The 19,158-nt window shown below is 43.9% G+C and overlaps 1 protein-coding gene across 3 annotated transcripts in view; it reads left to right on the top strand.

The window, feature by feature from the left end:
• Positions 1–7,033: 7,033 nt before the first annotated feature.
• Positions 7,034–19,158, top strand: part of CDHR1 (cadherin related family member 1) — a 48,199-nt gene continuing 36,074 nt past the window's right edge. For all 3 annotated transcript variants that reach the window (XR_011337990.1, XM_069864069.1, XM_069864070.1), the window contains exons 1-4: positions 7,034–7,378; positions 8,149–8,244; positions 17,709–17,854; positions 18,829–18,879. Coding sequence is in view for 2 of the 3 variants with exons in the window: in XM_069864069.1 (XP_069720170.1) it covers positions 7,318–7,378; positions 8,149–8,244; positions 17,709–17,854; positions 18,829–18,879 (354 nt within the window). In the remaining variant the exon portion in view is untranslated. The remainder of the gene's footprint in view (positions 7,379–8,148; positions 8,245–17,708; positions 17,855–18,828; positions 18,880–19,158) is intronic.

Raw genomic sequence — 19,158 nt, forward strand, 5'->3', positions numbered from 1 at the left:
AATTCTTAAAAACCTCGAATAAGCCAATCCAATAAAATTGCCTTCCGACAGAAAGAAGTAATCAAGTACCAGAAAACCTAGCTCTTGAAAGGAAATTAAGCCTTCTTTATGTGGCTTTTGCCAATGTTTTCTGTGTGAAGAAGGAAGATAACATGCTACATCTTGCCTGAAGTTTGCTGGCAGTTCATGTGCAAGCTTTAATTATTTGTTTGCTCAAATTTTGTCCCAGAATTACAAGAGCAGCCAGCCATATTGGGTGTTTCCATTCTTGTTACCCAATTTAGGACACCCCAAGAAGATGCAAGTTGCTTGTGGTCAGATGGTTGTGGTCACCTTTCTAAATCTTTGTTTTCCTATCCATAAATGAGGGGTGATTTTGTTCTGGTTTGTGTGGAGTATTTTCTCAAATCAGTTCAGTTAATAGTTTTCTTCATGGTATGTGTTTTATTAGACATTTTTTACAATGAGGGTGGTGACACTGCCATGGGTTGTCCAGAGAGGTAGTAGAAGACCCATCCTTGGAAACATTTAAGGTCAGGTTGGATGGGTCTCCAAGCAGCCTGGTCTGGTTGAAGATGTTTCTGATTCTACAGGGGTCTTGACTATATATCCTTTAAATATCCCTTCCAACACAAACCAGTCTATGATTCTATCCAGGGTGTTGCCATTCTCCTGTATACGGGTGAGGATTAGCGTAGCTTCTCAGTGGAGGTTACAACTCATGTTCTTTAAACTCCTCAAACCAAACAGTAGAGTACTGCTTCCAACTTTCTGTTACTGAGCTGAGAGAAGTTTATGAGTTTGACCAAGGTTATTAATGATCACTTTACTATCTTTTGATGACTTTAATGTAAATTAAATGATTTTTGGCTGATTATTTATAGACTGTCTGTGGCAGAGATGAGAACTGAACTTAGACCCCTGCGAGTCAGAACTGTAGCAGTGAGACCATTTTCCTTTCAGTTGTACGAGTGTTAAACTCAGTCAATTAATAACAGGAGAATAACACAGTGAGAGGGAGAAAGAGGTGTTTATTGGCTTTTATTTGAATCTTGCAGGTCTACAAAAAATTTGGAGTTATTTTATATCCAGGGTGATGGTAGCAGGTTGTGGAGAGATGCATAAAATCTCTTATAGGAGGCAGCATGTTTATTCTGGCAACAGGGAGGATCAAAGCTTGGCGATCGTGGGCAAGAGCTCAAGCATGCGTCCCTGATTATATTAACTACCAAAAACATGTGACTGTCTCTCTTTTGCTGTTCCTACCCTGCAATGGTATTGTGAGTTTGCTTCCCTCTTAGAGCTGGTAATTCAAAACACAGGTGGTAACAGACAGTGAAGATGTCTTAGGCTCTTCTCCTCTGCCATCAAACTGGCTCAGGTTCTTGCAGATCCTCTAGCTCTTCCCACATGATGTTGTGCGAGGAAAAATCCAAAGGATAGCTTGTTTAAAATGCTCCACTACCAAAACCAATCATCTGAAATGGCTGTCAACTGTTGTTCCTTGATTTTCACCATCATTTTTACTCTGTAGTAATGGAAAATGACCCAGAGTGATGATGCGCCCCAGTATAAATCATCTCTCAGGCCTTTGGGAGGAGATTTGGAGGGGGAGGAATGATGTTGTTTGGACTGGTGAGAATGTTTTGCTTAGTTTGTGGTGGGAGTCGCGCATTTAACTTTATCTCTTTGCTTATACTGACTCAGCTCTGCTGAAGCAGAAAGCACTATGAACCCCACCAGGTTCCAGTCAGAGAGCAAACATCCGAGCAACTCATGCATTTATTACATTCACCTTACCTTAGCACGTCCTGCTGCTAAGACATCTAGAAAACAGGTCAGACAATTCTTCTCACACCATGGAGCTGGACTTGTGATCGACCTGACCCTTTGGTGTGCAAGGAATAGCCCAGCTGGGGTGACAGCTGTGTCATACTCATGGTTGTTAGGGTGTCTGTCTTACCTGTGGTGTATGTCACAAGCCCATCCTGCTCCCCTTCTTTTGCTTTCAAAGCTAAGTAAAAACTTCCCTAGTCTTCCCTAGTCAACTCAAAGATGTGAGAATAGGGAGAGTTTTGAGAAGGGTCTTGAAGGCTCAGCTTCTCTCCTTTGTCTCTGTTGAGTGAATTTCTCTATGCAGAATGCCTCCAGGTATCAGTGGTAACTCCCACAACCCCTCTTAGCATGTGAGTTAGAGGTAGAAGGCCAGAGTGTAGTTTGGACTCTTTCTGCACATCTTCAGGTTTATATAAAGCTTGCAGTGCTTTCTGTGTTGATTTATCTACACACAGAAATGCATGCCCAAAAAAATGCTGAATATCTGCAAGGTAAGGCTTAATGTCACTGGAGGACGAGCATAGGAAAAAGACTAGCTGAGATGTTACTGTAGAAATGTGAGCTTCATTACTTATTAATACTGTCCAGAGGTGTTTTTAACTCAGATGGAAGCAGGCATAAAATCTGAAGACTGTATATAATTAATATAAAGCAAGGCAGGATAGTGGAAGATAATTTAATCTCTGTTATTTCTTTAATTTTCTTTTTCTCTCTATTTTTAAATTGTTTATGCATGTAAGCATCCAAAACCTGATTGAAATGCAACCCATGAAAGCATCACATTTATATGCCAAGCATGCATTCCCCAGGTAGGCAGCTCTAATGTGATTGCCCTGCGGTGGAAGGGCCACCCACAATGCAGAAAGAGTAATTTATCTCTGTGCCAACCCAGTCTTTGTCCTCTCTGCTCAGACTGCCAGCGCAGGTGGCAGTGAGCGTCAGCAGGGATGCTAGTGACCGAATAGGGACAGTTTCCTCATTGCTGGCTGTGAACAGGTCTCCTCCCACTCTATCGCTGTGTGGTGTGCAGGGCTGTGGTCTTGGGGCATTTTATGTGCTGGTTCAGTGTTGGCATCTGTTGCCTGTTCTAGTCTGACCTACATTTTAGACTGGGCTTTGGGACAGGGCTCAAGGACTGCTGAGTTGGTGGGACTTGAGATTCTCATATTCAGGGATGTGGAAACAAGAAAAGGGCAGCTCTCAGTACTGATGGAAGCCCATCTCTCAGCCCTGTTTGGTTAAGACTGCTGGTCTTTGGCTTAAATTGGAGTTTAGAACTAAGATAAGTAATATGTTGGAGCCCAGTTCTTTCCAAGATTCTCGGAGAGTCAGAGAGACAGAAGAGGGCAGGAGCTGCCAGGGGCTTGCTTGTGTGGTTAGTTCTGCGCCTGTCCCATGTGCACTGGAAGGTTCTGGTTTTGGTTTGGGCTACGAGAAAAGAGCATCCCTGGGGGCTTCACAAAACAGCCGTTACAGCCACGCTGCCACCAGTGCATGCAAGTTGTGGTCAGAAGGAGCAAAGTCTGTAAAAATAACCATTGAAATATTGTCACATCCTTCTACATTCAAACTTTTGTTTTATAAAAATTCAGGTTGACTAACAAATACTAGTAGATATTGCTAATCGGTGACCCAAATCCAGAACTTTTATTCTGAAAATATTGGATCTTTCTAGATTTGTTTTCTAGCTGAAGAGTAAACAAACAGAACACCCTGGGAAAGGAATTGGTTCAGACCAAGTGGGTATTTTTCCCCTCTTCTTTCATGTTTCTCGCTGCCTGATATGCTAAAAATACATTAAATAGAAAGTTTCTTCTACACAGAGAGAGGGATCCTTCTGTTCCTAAAATTATTGGGACAGAATATATTATTCTCTTGAATGCCCCCTTCTGCCTCTTTTCATCCCAAGGAGAAAATTCATAAAAATCAGCCTGGCTACATGTGCTGCATTAATTTGATCAAGCAAATTTTCTGTCACAAAAAAATTACTCTGTCAGAACATTGCTATACTAGTTAGGTATGTATCTGTGTGTGCATAGATGCAGATGCATATTAGCTGGGTTTTCAAACTCTAAGGGGATTAAAGGCTCAAACTCATTGAAATTCAGGAGGCGTGAGACATTTTGCTTCCTTGGAGATGCAGGCCCTGAGAGATTTAGATCCCCAGGGGACGCAACCAGGGGAACAGACAGCTATTAACTTTGACAAGAGCTCTCCATCACTTTTCCTAGGAAAATACTCTGCAGAAAACATTGTGGTGTTAGTTCCTGATTGAGGAGGCAGGTGAGGACATTTAGGTGCTATTTATGTTTCCTTTTGGGTGCCATGCAGGTGTATTTCTGTGATTTTATCAGTGGTTTAATACCACTGTTGACATGGGTGGGATGGTAAAATCTGTAACAGGGATTATATCTATATCCATCTTCTGTATGTGTATAACCTCCCACACAATTTTCAGCTTCAGATCCTGATATCGTGAATTTAAATGCACTAAAAATACATTTGTTTTTCTTAGATGCCTGCTGCAGGTTCCCCTGAGTGTTACAGGCCACTGCTGAAGTCATGTGTTTGTTCGACATGCAGGCTTTGCAAACACTGCTCTACAAGAATAGTCATACAGAGTCACACAAAAGGTCTGATCTTGTAGGAAATGGCTAGAAAAAGATCTAGATGACAAAGAACATTCCCCTGGTTTAACTTCCAAGTTCTGGCAGGTGGTAATCTAGTGCCATACTGAGCCAAAGTTTGCATCTGTATCATCACATTTGCCAGTCACTGATGAACCTAATCTTCATTCATTTGTCTAACCCATTTTGAAGCCCTTTTAAACTTTTTCTCTCTGTGCCTTTCTCTGGCAAGTTCTGTGATGGATAGTGAGTTTTCTTAGTGTTAAGGAAAAAGAGTTTTACTTACACAGTTTTGGGAGCCTTACAGTTGATTTGTTCTTCAGGCAGAGGTGTCCTCCCAGCGCCACCGTAGATCCAGGGGCATCTAAAGGTGCAGAAATCTCCTGTCTGCAGTATAGGAGCATCACAGTACTGCATATACAACTAAGACTTCTCTCCCAAGGTTTCCTCCATCATTCGTTCACCCTGCAGTTTCAGCAGCTGGTGGGTAAGGTATGCTATAAACACGTGACAGGATCTAACTGCCAGCTCCCTCTGTATCAAAAATATGCAGAAACTTCCCATCCTGTCCCTCCCCTGGGTGTGTGTGATGAAAACTCATCCAAGAGTGCTGCCCACCTTTAGCTCTGCACCCAGCGGGCAGGTGCTGTGAAGGAGAGTCTGTCTGTAGGGTTATGTCTTATCTCCCCCCTTCCAAAATGTTAGCAAATTATGTTCATAGAATCATAGAATCACCAGGTTGGAAAAGACCCACCGGATCATCAAGTCCAACAATTCCTATCATGTTAAACCACATGAATTAATTAGGGAGCCAAAAATCACTCTGCACTCACTTTCTTTGTAGCCGGACTGTTCTCAAGGAGCTGGGGTTGCCTGCCTGCCATACCCTGCAGGACACAGAATCATAGAATCATAGAATCATAGAATAACCAGGTTGGAAGAGACCCATCAGATCATCGAGTCCAACCATTCCTATCAAACACTAAACCATGCCCCTCAGCACCTCGTCCACCCATGCCTTAAACCCCTCCAGGGAAGGGGACTCACCCACCTCCCTGGGCAGCCTGTTCCAGTGCCCAACAACCCTTTCTGTGAAAAGTTTTTTCCTAATGTCCAGCCTAAACCTCCCCTGGCGGAACTTGAGGCCATTCCCTCTCGTCCTGTCCCCTGTCACTTCGGAGAAGAGGCCAGTAGACTCCTCTCTACAACCTCCTTTCAGGTACTTGTAGAGAGCAATGAGGTCTCCCCTCAGCCTCCTCTTCTCCAGGCTAAACAACCCTCGCTCTCTCAGCAGTTCCTCATAAGGCCTGTTCTCCAGCCCCTTCACCAGCTTTGTTGCTCTTCTCTGGACTCGCTCCAGAGCCTCAACATCCTTCTTGTGGTGAGGGGCCCAGAACTGAACACAGTATTCGAGGAGCGGTCTCACCAGTGCCGAGTACAGAGGGAGAATAACCTCCCTGGACCTGCTGGTCACGCCGTTTCTGATAGAAGCCAAGATGCCATTGGCCTTCTTGGCCACCTGGGCCACTGCTGACTCATGTTCAGTCGCTGTCAACCAACACCCCCAGGTCCCTCTCTTCCAGGCAGCTTTCTAGACACGCAGCATCCCACGGAATTCTATGGGAACCATGCCCTCAGCTTGGCCAAGAGGCTCAGCTGTAGCTGGAATGCATCCAGCCCTGAGAAGGGCAGCACTATGGGATCCTCCTGCAGTAAGCTCTGCCCCAGCAGCCTCTCTGCACCGAGCACCGACGCTGCATGCAGTCAGCACCAGCGCCAAGGGGCTTTGCCAGGAAGGAAGCGTAGCTTCTGTCGCATTTTGAAGTGTTGTATTGGAGAACTCTCTGACTGATTTCTTACACATTTCTTTAGCACAAGCTCTTAATTAAAAACCAGAAAACTCCATTAACACATCCTTAAAGGGCAAGTTTAGACAGCTAAACCACTATGCAAACAGCTCCTTGGTTGGAAGCTAAGTATTGCCACTGATAAAGTTCCTTTTAAGCAGTCAAAAGCTTTGTGAACAATTTCCCAAGGTGGCTGTTTTGGTTTTTTTATCCCTATCATTTATTGGATGATACTAATTTTAAATTAGTACAAACACTTTTTATGTACAGAAAACCAAAACAAGCAATGAAATAAAGCTGTTTTGCTAACTTTTTCCATGTGTTGGTGTTTAAACACATTTTTTAGTATGTTGATTAAAAGTTACCCACTGAATGTAAAATATGCTTACAGAAATTCATGCAGATTAAGAACAAAATTATCAGGCTAGCTCATGAGAAGAACATTTTTGGTATGCAGTTTTGTGTACGTTTTGTTGTTATAAGTGTGTTTGTTTCCTTTAAAACAGTTATAATCACATTTACTGTTCCTTGCTAATGTGAGATTTCCTTCGTTTATAGTTTCTCAAGACTATCAAAGCTCAAATAAAGAGAAACTTCTTTTAGCTCTCGAAGAACAAGGACTGGCTCAGAGAATTAAAGGTAGAGTTCAGAAAGAAACAACTTTCTACTTTACCTTCCCTCCAACTTGTTTGTTCGAACAGCCCAAATACGGTGCGAACAGCAGAACCTATGACAGTTACACTGATCTCTCCAAATCCTGTCTCAGAAATGAGTCCCACAGCTCACTGCAGAGTAATTGGTCTAATTAGGTGGTAGGAAGGAGCTTCTTTAAATTCCTCAGAAATTAAGACGTGTCATCCGCTTAACATCTTAGCATCTGTTACTGCCTCTTGCACATTTCTCCACTACCTCAGCCTGAAGGACACTTTCCTGGACCTTTCAGAAAGAAAAAAAAAAAACCAAAACAAGCCCTTGAAACAGAAGAAATTGGCCCTTTCTTCAGTGGGATGAAGCATGTAAGGCATTTCACCCCCTCCTTATTTCTCAGTTTGGTGCACGTTTGCCTGGGTGAGTACAATGATCATTGTTAAGTATAAATATAGGAGGATACAAGCATAACCTTAAATCCTGTAGCAATCCTTACTGATGTGGTAAAATTGTCCTGAAATATTTTCCTTGGCAACTGATCCCTGTGCAAATGTTACCTTCTGTGTGTATATATGTGGAGTTTTGTTTCAAATGGGCTATTTTGAATCTCTAACAGTTAGTCAGTAGAATAACAACTAATTTGTTGTTTCTTTTTTTTTTTAATTTTGTTTGCTGTTGTCTGGCAGCAAGTAAGTAACTGTTTAATTATGGCTAATTGCTCATGCAGTAGGCATAATTTTAAGGCAGAATGTGCTTAGAATACTGGATAAGGTATCAGGGCACTGGGAAAGTTTCAGATGTGCATGTGTACAGTCAAGGAGAGGAGTACAGTCATTGCAAACCAAAAAGATGAATTTTGCAATGAAGCTGTCTGGAACTTACTGAGATATTTTTAGAGAGATCGTGCGACTCGATTTCTTTCTGTTGTTCGGGTTGGTTCCCTCCCCATCTACGTACCCTCTTTCTCTATTTTCTGCTGTGTTAATACTGGCACAGTGGCATGTAGAAGTGATGTTTATTAAAAATGTAAGAACAGATCTTGTTCTGAAAGTTCATCGCAGCAACTGGGTATGTTACACACTCATAGTATTCCCAAAACAACTCATGTTTACCGAGAGTCAGGTAACAAAGCCAAATAACTGTCACCTACAAAATGCTTTTCTTTGGCTTCTGCTTTGTTTTAATTGCAGCTCAGGCAAATTATGCCCCCTATTTCTTTGATAATGGAGCCAGAAGCACAAACGGGAACATGGCACTTCTCAGCCTTTCAGAAGACACACCTGTTGGTCAGTATTGAAAATAGTATGTTTAAACCATGAAACTGAAGTTGCTTACAGTTTTGAGTAGTGACACATATTATGTTGTAGGTTGCTGTTCTATGTTGGCAGTCTTCTGTGTTTTTCTCTCATGCTTTTATTTGGCCTCAACTGTCTAGGCAACTGATTTTTTTAAAAAGGTTTAGCTTTGTTTTATTGAAAATTAAAAATTTGATACATTTTTCAGCTTTTGGTAATTTAAGGCAGGTCTATTTATGCTTCTTTTAACTCTAGTGGCATTAAGAAAAAGTAAAGAAGAACAAAATGGTGATTTATAATCAATATTTTCCATGGGGGAAGAAAAATGTCCTAACACTTTAAAAAATTATGTAAAATATATTATAAAACTGGGGAGAGAGTCATTATCAGGGATGGGACAGAGGTAACAGTTTTAAGCTGACAGAAGGGAGATTTAGATGAGATATAAGGAAGAATTTTTTTTCCTGTGAGGGTGGTAAGGCACTGGCACAAGTTGTCCAGAAAATTTGCCCCATCCCTGGAGGTGTTCAAGCCCAGGTTGGATGATGCTTTGAGTAACCTGACACAGTGGGAGATGTCCCTTCCCTTGGAACTGGATAATCTTTAAGGTCCCTTCTGACCCAAACCATTCCATGATTCTATGAAGTTAAGTGGTGAACACTACCTTATCTTCAAACATTGCACTGAGGCTTTTGTTTAGGATTTGCTCCTCTTTCTCTCTAGCTTTTACAAGCTGAATCGGAGAAGTATTTAGCTATTGGAGACTGAGTAGCAGAGCACCCATTTATTAGCTGCCTCATGCATAGAGGAGAGAGGTGGTTGTGTGAGGGGTGCACCCAAAACCCCCCCAGGGTTTTGGCAGCTAGGGGAGGAAAGGATGAGGGAAGGATCGAAAGGGTAGAGCCTTCTCTGGAATACTGATGCTGCTACCTTTACCTTCCTAAGCATGACCAGGGTCACTCACTGCCTTGGGAAGCAGCTGCCTAGGGTTTGCTCAAAGTCTCCGTTTCTGGCCCAATGATCTTAATGCCGGGCAGGATCTGCCCTGGGCATGCTAGGGGACAGAGAGGGAATGTTTGGGAAGCAGTGACTCCTCCTTTGCTTGCTCAGCCAGGGAAGAGGAGAGGGAGGAAGCAACAGATAGCATAGAAGTGACGCACCTAGCCAATGAACTTAAAAAGAGCTCGCTTATGATGCAGCAGGGATTTGCTATAAGCTCAGTCAAGCTTAAGTGGAAACCTCAGCTGAAAGCCAACAGTGATGTAGTGGCACTTGCTAAAGCCAGAGGTAGGCCAAGAGGCTGCAATTTTTGTTGTATTTCTGCCCAGATTCACATGGAAATTGCAATTGCTCTGCCTTGGTGATCCAGACACTTCTGCTGATTGCTGGACTAAGATGAGCCGGTGGAATCACTTGTTTCATAGTGTCTATGAGGCTTGCAATGCCAGACAGCCGCAAAATGGGACCCAGACTAAGTTCATTTGGGGTGATGTTTGGCAACTTTGCCACGCAAACCTCAGTTCAACTCACTTGGTTGCCCCAACCCCTTGCGTGGTGCCAGCTTACAGACATTTACAGGCCATCAGCATCTCCCCGCTATGACTGAGAGCCTCCAACCACCTGCCTGGTGATGGGGAGCTAAAGATGGCACGGAGCCACAACACAGTCAAAAAATGTCCTTCCTACCAGGACTGCAGTGCCACACGGTCTCCTAGATGTCAGCGGTCTCTGCAGCAGCAAAGTAAATACAGCAGTAATTTTCCAGCACTGGAACCCAGTACATCTGATCTGGGAATTCAGGCAAAAAAAGCAGTGTGCAAGCTTTGACAGCAGAAGAGCAATGTGAGGGATCACTGCCTGTGTTAGCAACCTCGTAACTAGCCTGAGTAATAATAATGGCAAATATGTGATGGGCTTTTGTGCGTGCCTTCGTAACATTAGCAACCAGACTAGGTACATAGAGATCCCTGGAGAGTTTATCCTTTGGTTGCAGCAGTGATAAAGCTCAAGCTGGTCTGCCTTCAGTTCTACTGTGTCTCATGCCTGCTGGCTTCATCCAGAATGTATTTACAAGTGTTTACATTAGCTGGCTTGTACTCCTAATTTGCTGTATAAATGTGCTTTAAAAGACAAGAGAGAAGCAGCTTCGGGATTAAAGCTCCAAAGTTGCCACCAGCAGCATTTTTCTGAGGTGCAAGGTTAGGAAGTGTTGACTTCAGGTTACTGCAAAGGATCAAGAGGAAACCCTTGGGAAAGGGGGAGATGACCACAAGACCTTACTTTTGAGAAGCCCAGAGGTGGCAGCTTTGCCACGGAGCTGCTAGTGCTTCTTTGGGCTAATTCCCAGAACACCTTGACTAAAAACTGTAAGCATTGCAAGGTCCTCTTTTCTGAAAGCACTTGGGAAGTTCCTTCGGGACACAGCTGCTTGAGGTGGTTTGCTCAATGTGAACTGCTGCTGCTACCTGCTGCCCACGTCAGCACAGCCGCTCCTCTGGGATGCTTTGGCAGAAGGGCTCCTAGAGGAGGGCCAGAACAGCAGAACTTTGGTGCTGCAGAGCTTGGTGTGCATTCAGCATTATGCAGGGCAAGAGAACCACTGCTCACATCAGACCACAGTCAAAGCTTCGTGCCAGAGCTCAGTGAGGGCTCACACACTGTCCATGCTAAATAGCTGCCAGGCTGGCCCTTTTCTGTGGCCTCAGTAACAGGCTTTGCACTAGAGATGAGGCTGTTACTTTTCATTCCTCCGCCCTGATCTCCTCCAGTAGAAGAAGAAAGAATTTGGTCTCCTGTGTCCGTGTGCAGTCCCGAGCATCCACACTCCAGCAGTCATCTTTAAGTTTGAGCAGGAAGATCAGTGGCAAAACAGGGGAATTAAAACTTGATATGTTTGATTCTGGATGGCTTCACTCAAGCTTAGGTGCTGCAAAAATGGGCAGGTTGCCATTAGGTCTTATGCTTGCATCAAATTTGCAGTCATAGGCAGGATGCTTTTCTTGGCAGCCACCAACATTTGATCTGAGCAATGCCATGGACAGCAATTTTAATAAACCTCCAGGAGTTTTACAGCCTTTGGCCCCATGGAGATTACAAGAAGTTGGCAAAATTGTGTGTTAGTTATATTCCCAGGCATCTGTATGCAAGGGACATGCAACATTTTACAGCACAGAAAGGAGATGATGGATTCTCCATGTAACTGTAAAAAGAGAAATTGCAGTGCTGCAGCTGCAAGAATGCATCAAATTCAAGAAAATTGCATTATCATGCTCATATCATCCTCAACTTGACCTTCTTTTGCCTTATGGAATTTTGCTTACTAACGGATAGTCGTGATCTACCAAGTTACATACATTGTGAACTAAGTTATAAAACCAGCAAATACTCTTTCCTTGCAAAAGCTTAAAAGAGTCTGCAGTTTCCCAGATCCCATTTACTGCTGCAGAGTGTGATGCCCCTCAAGGTAAGAAGGGCCAAAGTAGCTGCTCCTGCCAATGCTAGATTTAAGAAGAAAGGGAAAAGTTATGAACTGAAATAGCAGTTGCAGTTTGTGTGGCTGTTTGGCAGGGCAAGTGGGCAATTAGCTCTTTGCAAAGAGTTGCCTGTGTACATACAAAATGTACGTGTGCTCCTAATCAAGGTCTTAAGGCATGTGTGGGATGCTATTTTAGGTTGTTTGTTTCATACTACCTCAGTAATCCCTGTAAGCCCTCGTAGTGGGGACAGAGTGGGACTGAGAACGGCTGCAGAGCGAGGGATTGAGGCATAATCAGAAGGCCTAAATTCATTACTCTCTCAAAGCTCAAGTGCTCTAGAGATCTTTACATGCCTCTCATCCTTGTGTTTTTCCTTTCTGTTTTGCCCTCGTATGCACTCCCTCTCCGTTAAAAGCCAATTTGCAGTGGCAGCTTTTTTGATCAACGGTACAACTGCCAGTTACCCACCACTGGCTGACTGACCACTTCAGGTCCCTCCGTCCTTCAAGCTTCCCCTGTTGCTCCTACACAATCCTGGTCTCATTTCTTCCTATCATTCACAGCTGGCTGTGAATAAGCCTTCTCTGGCAGTCGTTGTTCCTCCCCTGTTTCTATCACCCTGGTCTAACCAATGCTCCCCAAACTGCTGAGAGTTCCTGCTGATGTGTTTCCTGGTCCTTCCTTCAGTGCTCAGTGGTCCCACCCTGGCACGCTGACATCTCTGTTTCTGCATTTCACCTGTCACAGACAGAGAATCACAGAATCACAAAATTGTTTACATTAGGAAAGACCTTTAAGGTGATCAAGTCCAACTGTAAATCTAGCACTGCTAAGTCCTCCACTAAACAATGTCCCTAGGCACTACATCCACGTGTCTTTTAAATGCCACTAGGGATGGTGACTCCACCATTTGTGGAGCCTGTTCCAGTGCCTGATGTCCCTTTCCATGAGATAATATTTCCTAGTATCCAGTCTAAACCACTCCTGGTGCAACTTGAGGCAATTTCCTCTCATTCTATCACTTGTTATCTGAGAGAAGAGACCAACAACTGCCTTGCTTAAAAACACGCAGGGATTTTTTTTCTGCCCACAATATATTTCCAGCCCCTCCCTGTCACAAAAATATCTGTGAAGGAATTAATACACTTCTTTCTAAAATGGTAATTCCTTTCTGACTAGAAGGAATGTGGACATGGACAATTTAGCCCAGGCTGTCTCTTGAAAGTTAGAGACACACCAAGACCTCACAGTCAGACAACTCCAGAAAAGTTTTGTTTTTTTTTTGAAGGTGCAAAAATATTCAATTTTTTGTAGAACTAAAATCTACCCTTGGAGCTATGAGAACGAAACTGTTAAACAGAGCCTACCTTCTACATCACTGGGCAGAACCAGCACTGCACAAAATGGAGTTCCCTGTAAGGCAGAGCAATGCACAGAGATGTGCTGAGGACTCACAGATGCTACAGCCTTTGCTTTTGGTTTTATTCTTCTAATAGCAACTGCGGATACATCAGAAAATTGTCCTCAGATGGCTTCTCCTTGGAGTTGGTTGCTGTGGGTGCTGCAAGGACACATCGTTGCTCTCCATGGGCTGGTGTTTTGGGCCCCGTGATGAGTGCTTGCACTGTACACCCCTCTCCCTGCCACAGTTCCTTGCAGCTGCAGAGACGGTTTCAGCTGATGGTGTGGAAGCCATGGCTTTTGGGCTGCTAATCCTGCCCATCTCTCTGCTTTGCTTTGTTTGTTGGGGTGCAGGGAGGGAGCAGGAGTCACCATGCTCAGGAAAGAGCGGTAGCCAGTGGTAAATCGGAAAGGAGTTGGTTTTGAGGTAGTCATGGTGTGTGGTCCAGGTCCTCCAGGAACCTGAGCTCCCCTTTGCTTGGCGTGAGCTTGGAGTGTAAACCAGCCATCTGTAGGCTTTGTTTTAACTGTCTGTCGCCTTTTCTGGCAGGGAAATGGCCCTTTGGCTGAGACAGGTGGACAGCAGGTGCTTAACCTCAGGCAAGACGGTATTTACTGTCATGTTGGGAACAGAGGTGTCCTGTCCTGGGAGTGGGGCCATGGATGTCTCTCTCAGCATCTCCTTAGCAGATATCAGCTGTGGTAGAAAAGGACAGCAGCAGGACTGAACATGAATCCAAAATGTACTTGGCTTGTTTAACTTGGCTGGGAGGGAATTTAGCTGCTGGGTGTTGCATAGCACAGAGGGAAAGCGTGTTTTCAGTGAGAGGGCAAAACCAGCCCTGGAGCACATGGATAGAGGCGGACCTTAAATAAATCTAAATCAGAAATTAAGTAAAATGGAGTAATGGCATCACGAGACCGCCATGCAGCCTGAGTGGTAGGAGTAAAAGGCAAATAACTCTTAAGATGGAGTAGGAAAATGGTGTGAAAAATTGGTGTGGCTCCTGAGAAGCAGCTGTAGCAAGGAGCAGCACATGGCTCCCCAAGACTTCCCTGTACCAGCTTGCTGCGTCATCCCCTGGACCATCCAGGTCTTCCAGCCAGGGCCCTTACGTGGCATTTGCCATGTCCCTGGGTAAAGACTCTTCTATTCCTTTATCTTCCTGACAGCAATAGGCTGTTTACATGGTACTCACTAATAAGATTTTAGCTCATTTTTTTTCATTTAATTCCTTTTTAGCAAGTGGAGGCAGCACACTGAGAGAAGGGTTTTAATTGGCATTAACACTATGCTGAGAAGTGTTCCCAGGGTGCTAATGATATGCAGAGTATTGTGCAGTGAAATTACAATTCAGACAAAATTAGGAATTATAACATATTATAAAAGAAATTTTTATCCACAATCGAATTTAAAAGGTACACAAGCATTCTGTATTGTGAATAAATGAAGAAGTATCCAGTTTAGCTAGGAAGCAAACAGACCAATGTAAAGATCAATGACGTCCTTCGTTGCTTGCTTGGAAACCTCAATGATCTTTGTCTGTACCAGTATTAATGTGTCTTCTTAAATGTAGTACCACAAAAATTCCTGTTTTCGTCATAAGAAATTTCTGCACAAACTAGAAACAGGTAGGGCAGCCAGTGGCATGTCAAGTGGAAGGGTCAAGAAAAGTGAAGAAGGGCAGAAAAGCAACTAAGAGGTAAAGACTTTTAATGACTGAAAAAGGCTGAAGAAAAGCACTGGATCTGAACAGGCTGGACCGCTGGGCAGAGTCCAATGGCATGAGGTTTATCAAGACCAAATGCCGGGTCCTGCACTTGGGGCACAACAACCCTGTGCAGAGCTACAGACTAGGAGAAGTCTGTCTAGAAAGCTGCCTGGAGGAGAGGGACCTGGGGGTGTTGGTTGACAGTGACTGAACATGAGCCAGCAGTGGCCCAGGTGGCCAAGAAGGCCAATGGCATCTTGGCTTGTATCAGAAACGGTGTGACCAGCAGGTCCAGGGAGGTTATTCTCCCTCTGTACTCGGCACTGGTGAGACCACTCCTTGAATACTGTGTTCAGTTCTGGGCCCCTCACCACAAGAAGGATGTTGAGGCTCTGGAGCGAGTCCAGAGAAGAGCAACAAAGCTGGTGAAGGGGCTGGAGAACAGGCCTTATGAGGAACTGCTGAGAGAGCTGGGGGTGTTTAGCCTGGAGAACAGGAGGCTGAGGGGAGACCTCATTGCTCTCTAAACTACCTGAAAGGAGGTTGTGGAGAGGAGTGTGCTGGCCTCTTCTCCCAAGTGACAGGGGACAGGACAAGAGGGAATGGCCTCAAGCTCCACCAGGGGAGATTTAGGCTGGACATTAAGAAAAAGTTTTTCACAGAAAGTGTCATTGGGCACTGGAACAGGCTGCCCAGGGAGGTGGTTGAGTCACCTTCCCTGGAGGTGTTTAAGGCACGGGTGGACGAGGTGCTAAGGGGCATGGTTTAGTGTTTGATAGGAATGGTCGGACTCGATGACCCGGTGGGTCTCTTCCAACCTGGTGATTCTATGATTCTATGAATAATAATGTCAGTGAAGTGCTAACAATTGACACCAGAATTCTGAATTTGGCCCCAGCTGTGATATTAAGACAAAGCTTTTGAAAGTCAAGAATAAATGCAGTCAGTGCCTGTGCTTCAGATCACAGAATCTTTGAATGTTTTGGGTCCAAAGGGACCTTTAATGATCATCCAGTTCCAACACCCTTGCCATGGGCAGGGACACCTCCTACTGGGTCAATTTGCTCAAAGCCTCATTCAGCCTGGCCTTGAACACCTCCAGAGATGGGACATCCACAACCTTTCTGGATAACCTGTGCCAGTGCCTCACCACCCTATCAGGAAAAAAATTCTTCCTTATATCTCATCTAAATCTCCCCTCTTTCAGCTTAAAACCATTACCCCTTGTCCTATCCCTGCACTCCCCAGCTTTCCTACAGGCCCCCTTTAAGTACTGGAACGCTGCCCAGGTAATTAGCATAAGACAGTTTACTCATAAGTGAGCACAAATGCCCCATGGCTTGGCATAATCCCTTGCTATGCAACGAAGACAGACATGGTTTCTGAGTATCACTGCTGATCCCTGGACATTGCATGTCCATTAAGCCAAGTGACCTGTTTGCTTCAGATTTTGCATGCCAAGGAATAATTAAATAAGGAATGAAATGTTATATTGCAAAACCAAGGAAACCTTCAAGAAGCTGGCCAGTCAGTGCTGTGGGCAGGACCTCAACCAAAGCTCTAAAGTTAAACAGAAGTTTATGGATCTTGTCAGTGAAAAACTCCACTGCCATTGCAGAGAGGATATGAGAGAAAGATTATGACTTTTGTGTATAGAATTAAAAATCTCTCAAACTCAGGGCCAGAGTAGTTCAAATCTAGAATTCTGGCTTCCCTTCAGCAGTGTTCCTCCTGAACTTTACACTAACTTTTTTTAGCAGGGATCCTTCCATCATGTTTTTTTGTCCCATGCACAAGCAAAACTCACTGCTAACCAGTGAGTCACTAGACTACAGCAGTTCCAATGCAAAGAACCTCATTTGATGTAAAGCAGCATTTCTGTCCAAACCTCTGCAACTTAGATATCTTGGACAACTTACCCAAGGGACTTGGAAGGAAACAACAACAGCATTTTATATTTTAGACTCTGTTAATTGATCTTTGTAAAGTGGTTGAAGCTATTTGGATGACAATATTAATGCACAGTGGAATGACAGACACATAAGTTAAAAAATTAATACTAATAAACCCTCACCATGTTTTGAAAACGTGGGTGTTATAAATCCCCCAGGATGTATCACTTCTGATAAACAAAGTCTGTTTACTGGAAAAACTGGCACCAAATTCTCAAATGTTTAAAAATAGCAATCTCTCTTTCCCCAGCTTGTGAAAGAAATACATTGATGAGCTTAGAGAATTTATTCATTGGTATGAGCATGAGTGGGTGTGTTAAGTAGAGATTTTAATGAGAGGGAGTTAAGGAGGGGGAGAGAAATAGGAAAGACGACTTTTGCATCTATTAGTTCTGAAAGTGGAAAAGTCTCCAAATGTCCTTGCGTCTCCTGAGCTTCAGAGTCTGGGCCCAGTCCTGTGGGAGCACTGCCTACAGCTGCCACATCCTCTGACTGCCAGTTTGCAATGCTGCTGTTCCCATGGAACAGGGTGGGGAGGGATCTTTTGGTACTGCTGGCATTGTTACCCAGTCATACAGCAGCATTGCTTCCAACTTACCTGGGCTTAGAGTTAGTCAACAGCTTGTCATCTCCATAAATATTATGATGCGAATGGTATTAATCAAGGTGCAGTTCCATAGGAAAGAACCTGAAGTGAGAGAAACCATCACTGATAAACTCAGTTTTACCAGTAGGCTAAAAAATGTCAATCAGGACTATTGAACTGTCTACTTATCCATATTTCCCAGTAAATGAGTTTGATTCACAAAAGCCTTGCCTGCCTCAGGGAAGCCAGGTTCCTAAGGAACAGACCAGTGAAGTATTCACTGATCAGAGTAACCACTGGGAATTGCTGTTGAATGCTGATTTTTTAGGTACCCATGTGTACACTTTGAATGGAACTGATCCAGAAGGAGATCCCGTGACATATGGCCTGGCCTATGAAGCTGGATCAAGACGTTACTTTTCTGTTGACAAGAACCTTGGAAATGTTACATTAATTGAAGAGCTCGACAGAGAGGTACAGTAAAATGGCATCAGTCTGTGTGTTCATGGAGTTTCCTTCAGTTTAATTCAATCCGTGTCTTTGAGGGACCGTGCCAACGTATTTGACCCTGAAACACCTCATATACATTGCAATTCTGACACGTTATGCTTCACCCATCATGTTGTTTTCCAGGTGACTTGCACCACTGACTCTGCCATCAATTTTTTCAGCAGCTGACTGTCTAGCTTTTGCCAAAAGAGAAATTTACTCTTTATTCCTATATTCCCTCACCTGTACCCCATGAAGAGCTTAGGGGCAGTTACAGTCCTCTCATCCACAGAAAGAGAACTCTCCTGTCATTGGGAGGAAGAAGAGTTCTGTGTAAGCACTGTTGCAGGACGCTTCTGTAGTTACATCATAGGCCCTTAACCAAACCACAGCCATGGGGGCGTTGAGGTTTGAGCTAAATTAGAGTCAGTTTCCCACCACAAGTCTTTTTCCCATCATTTTCTTTTCTCCTTTCCCCATGGGTGGGGAGGACAGGATTTGGGAGTCTAACTGCATGATTTTAACTGCTGAAATTAGCTGGATTAAGGGTAAACCATAACAGTGGGTTAAAGATGTAGCCCTGTGAGCTAAAGGCAGCTTTATTGTGGGAACACAGGCACTGAACCCCTCATGTCTACTTTGCAGGGAGGGTTACACAGTAAACCTTTCAAAATACTGCATACCAAAACAGAATTTTGAACCAATTCTGCCTTTTTACGAAGCGTTTCTTGAAAAAGATGATTGAATTTCCCCAGCACTTTACAGGACAACTGGTATTCTCCGTCCAACCATCTTTCGACAGCAGCCACAAAGTCCAAGGAGCCCCTTGGATGAAGCCTCTGAGAGGTCTTCCTAGTTGTTACTTTTATTTACCTGCTGAGACACATTGAAATTTGCAGTGCCTTTTCCAGTTAGAGAAAATGTCATTTCTCTAATCAAGGAATTTTCTTGGTTTACAGAAAGAAGATGAGATTGAAGTTATTGTCAGTATTTCAGATGGCCTGAATACAGTAAGTATTTAATTATGCTATAGCTTGTCAAACTCTCTGTCCCCACTTACATCTTCCTATTAAATTACCTTACAGGGACTGTCTCATTCTATCAGAAAACATAATCTCATTAGAGTCTTTACCTCACATTTCAAGAGCCACCGAACTCCCTGTAGCTCAGGTCTCACCCCAGCTCCTTGCTCAGCTGTTTGAGGGAAATTACCATGTAGTGTGAGCTGAAAGACTGACTTAATGGCCTGCAGAATTAGACCAGCTTCCTATGAAGTTTCACCATTAGCT

Source organism: Phaenicophaeus curvirostris, chromosome 9 (assembly GCF_032191515.1).
Source record: "Phaenicophaeus curvirostris isolate KB17595 chromosome 9, BPBGC_Pcur_1.0, whole genome shotgun sequence".
NCBI classification, from domain to species: Eukaryota; Metazoa; Chordata; class Aves; order Cuculiformes; family Cuculidae; genus Phaenicophaeus; species Phaenicophaeus curvirostris.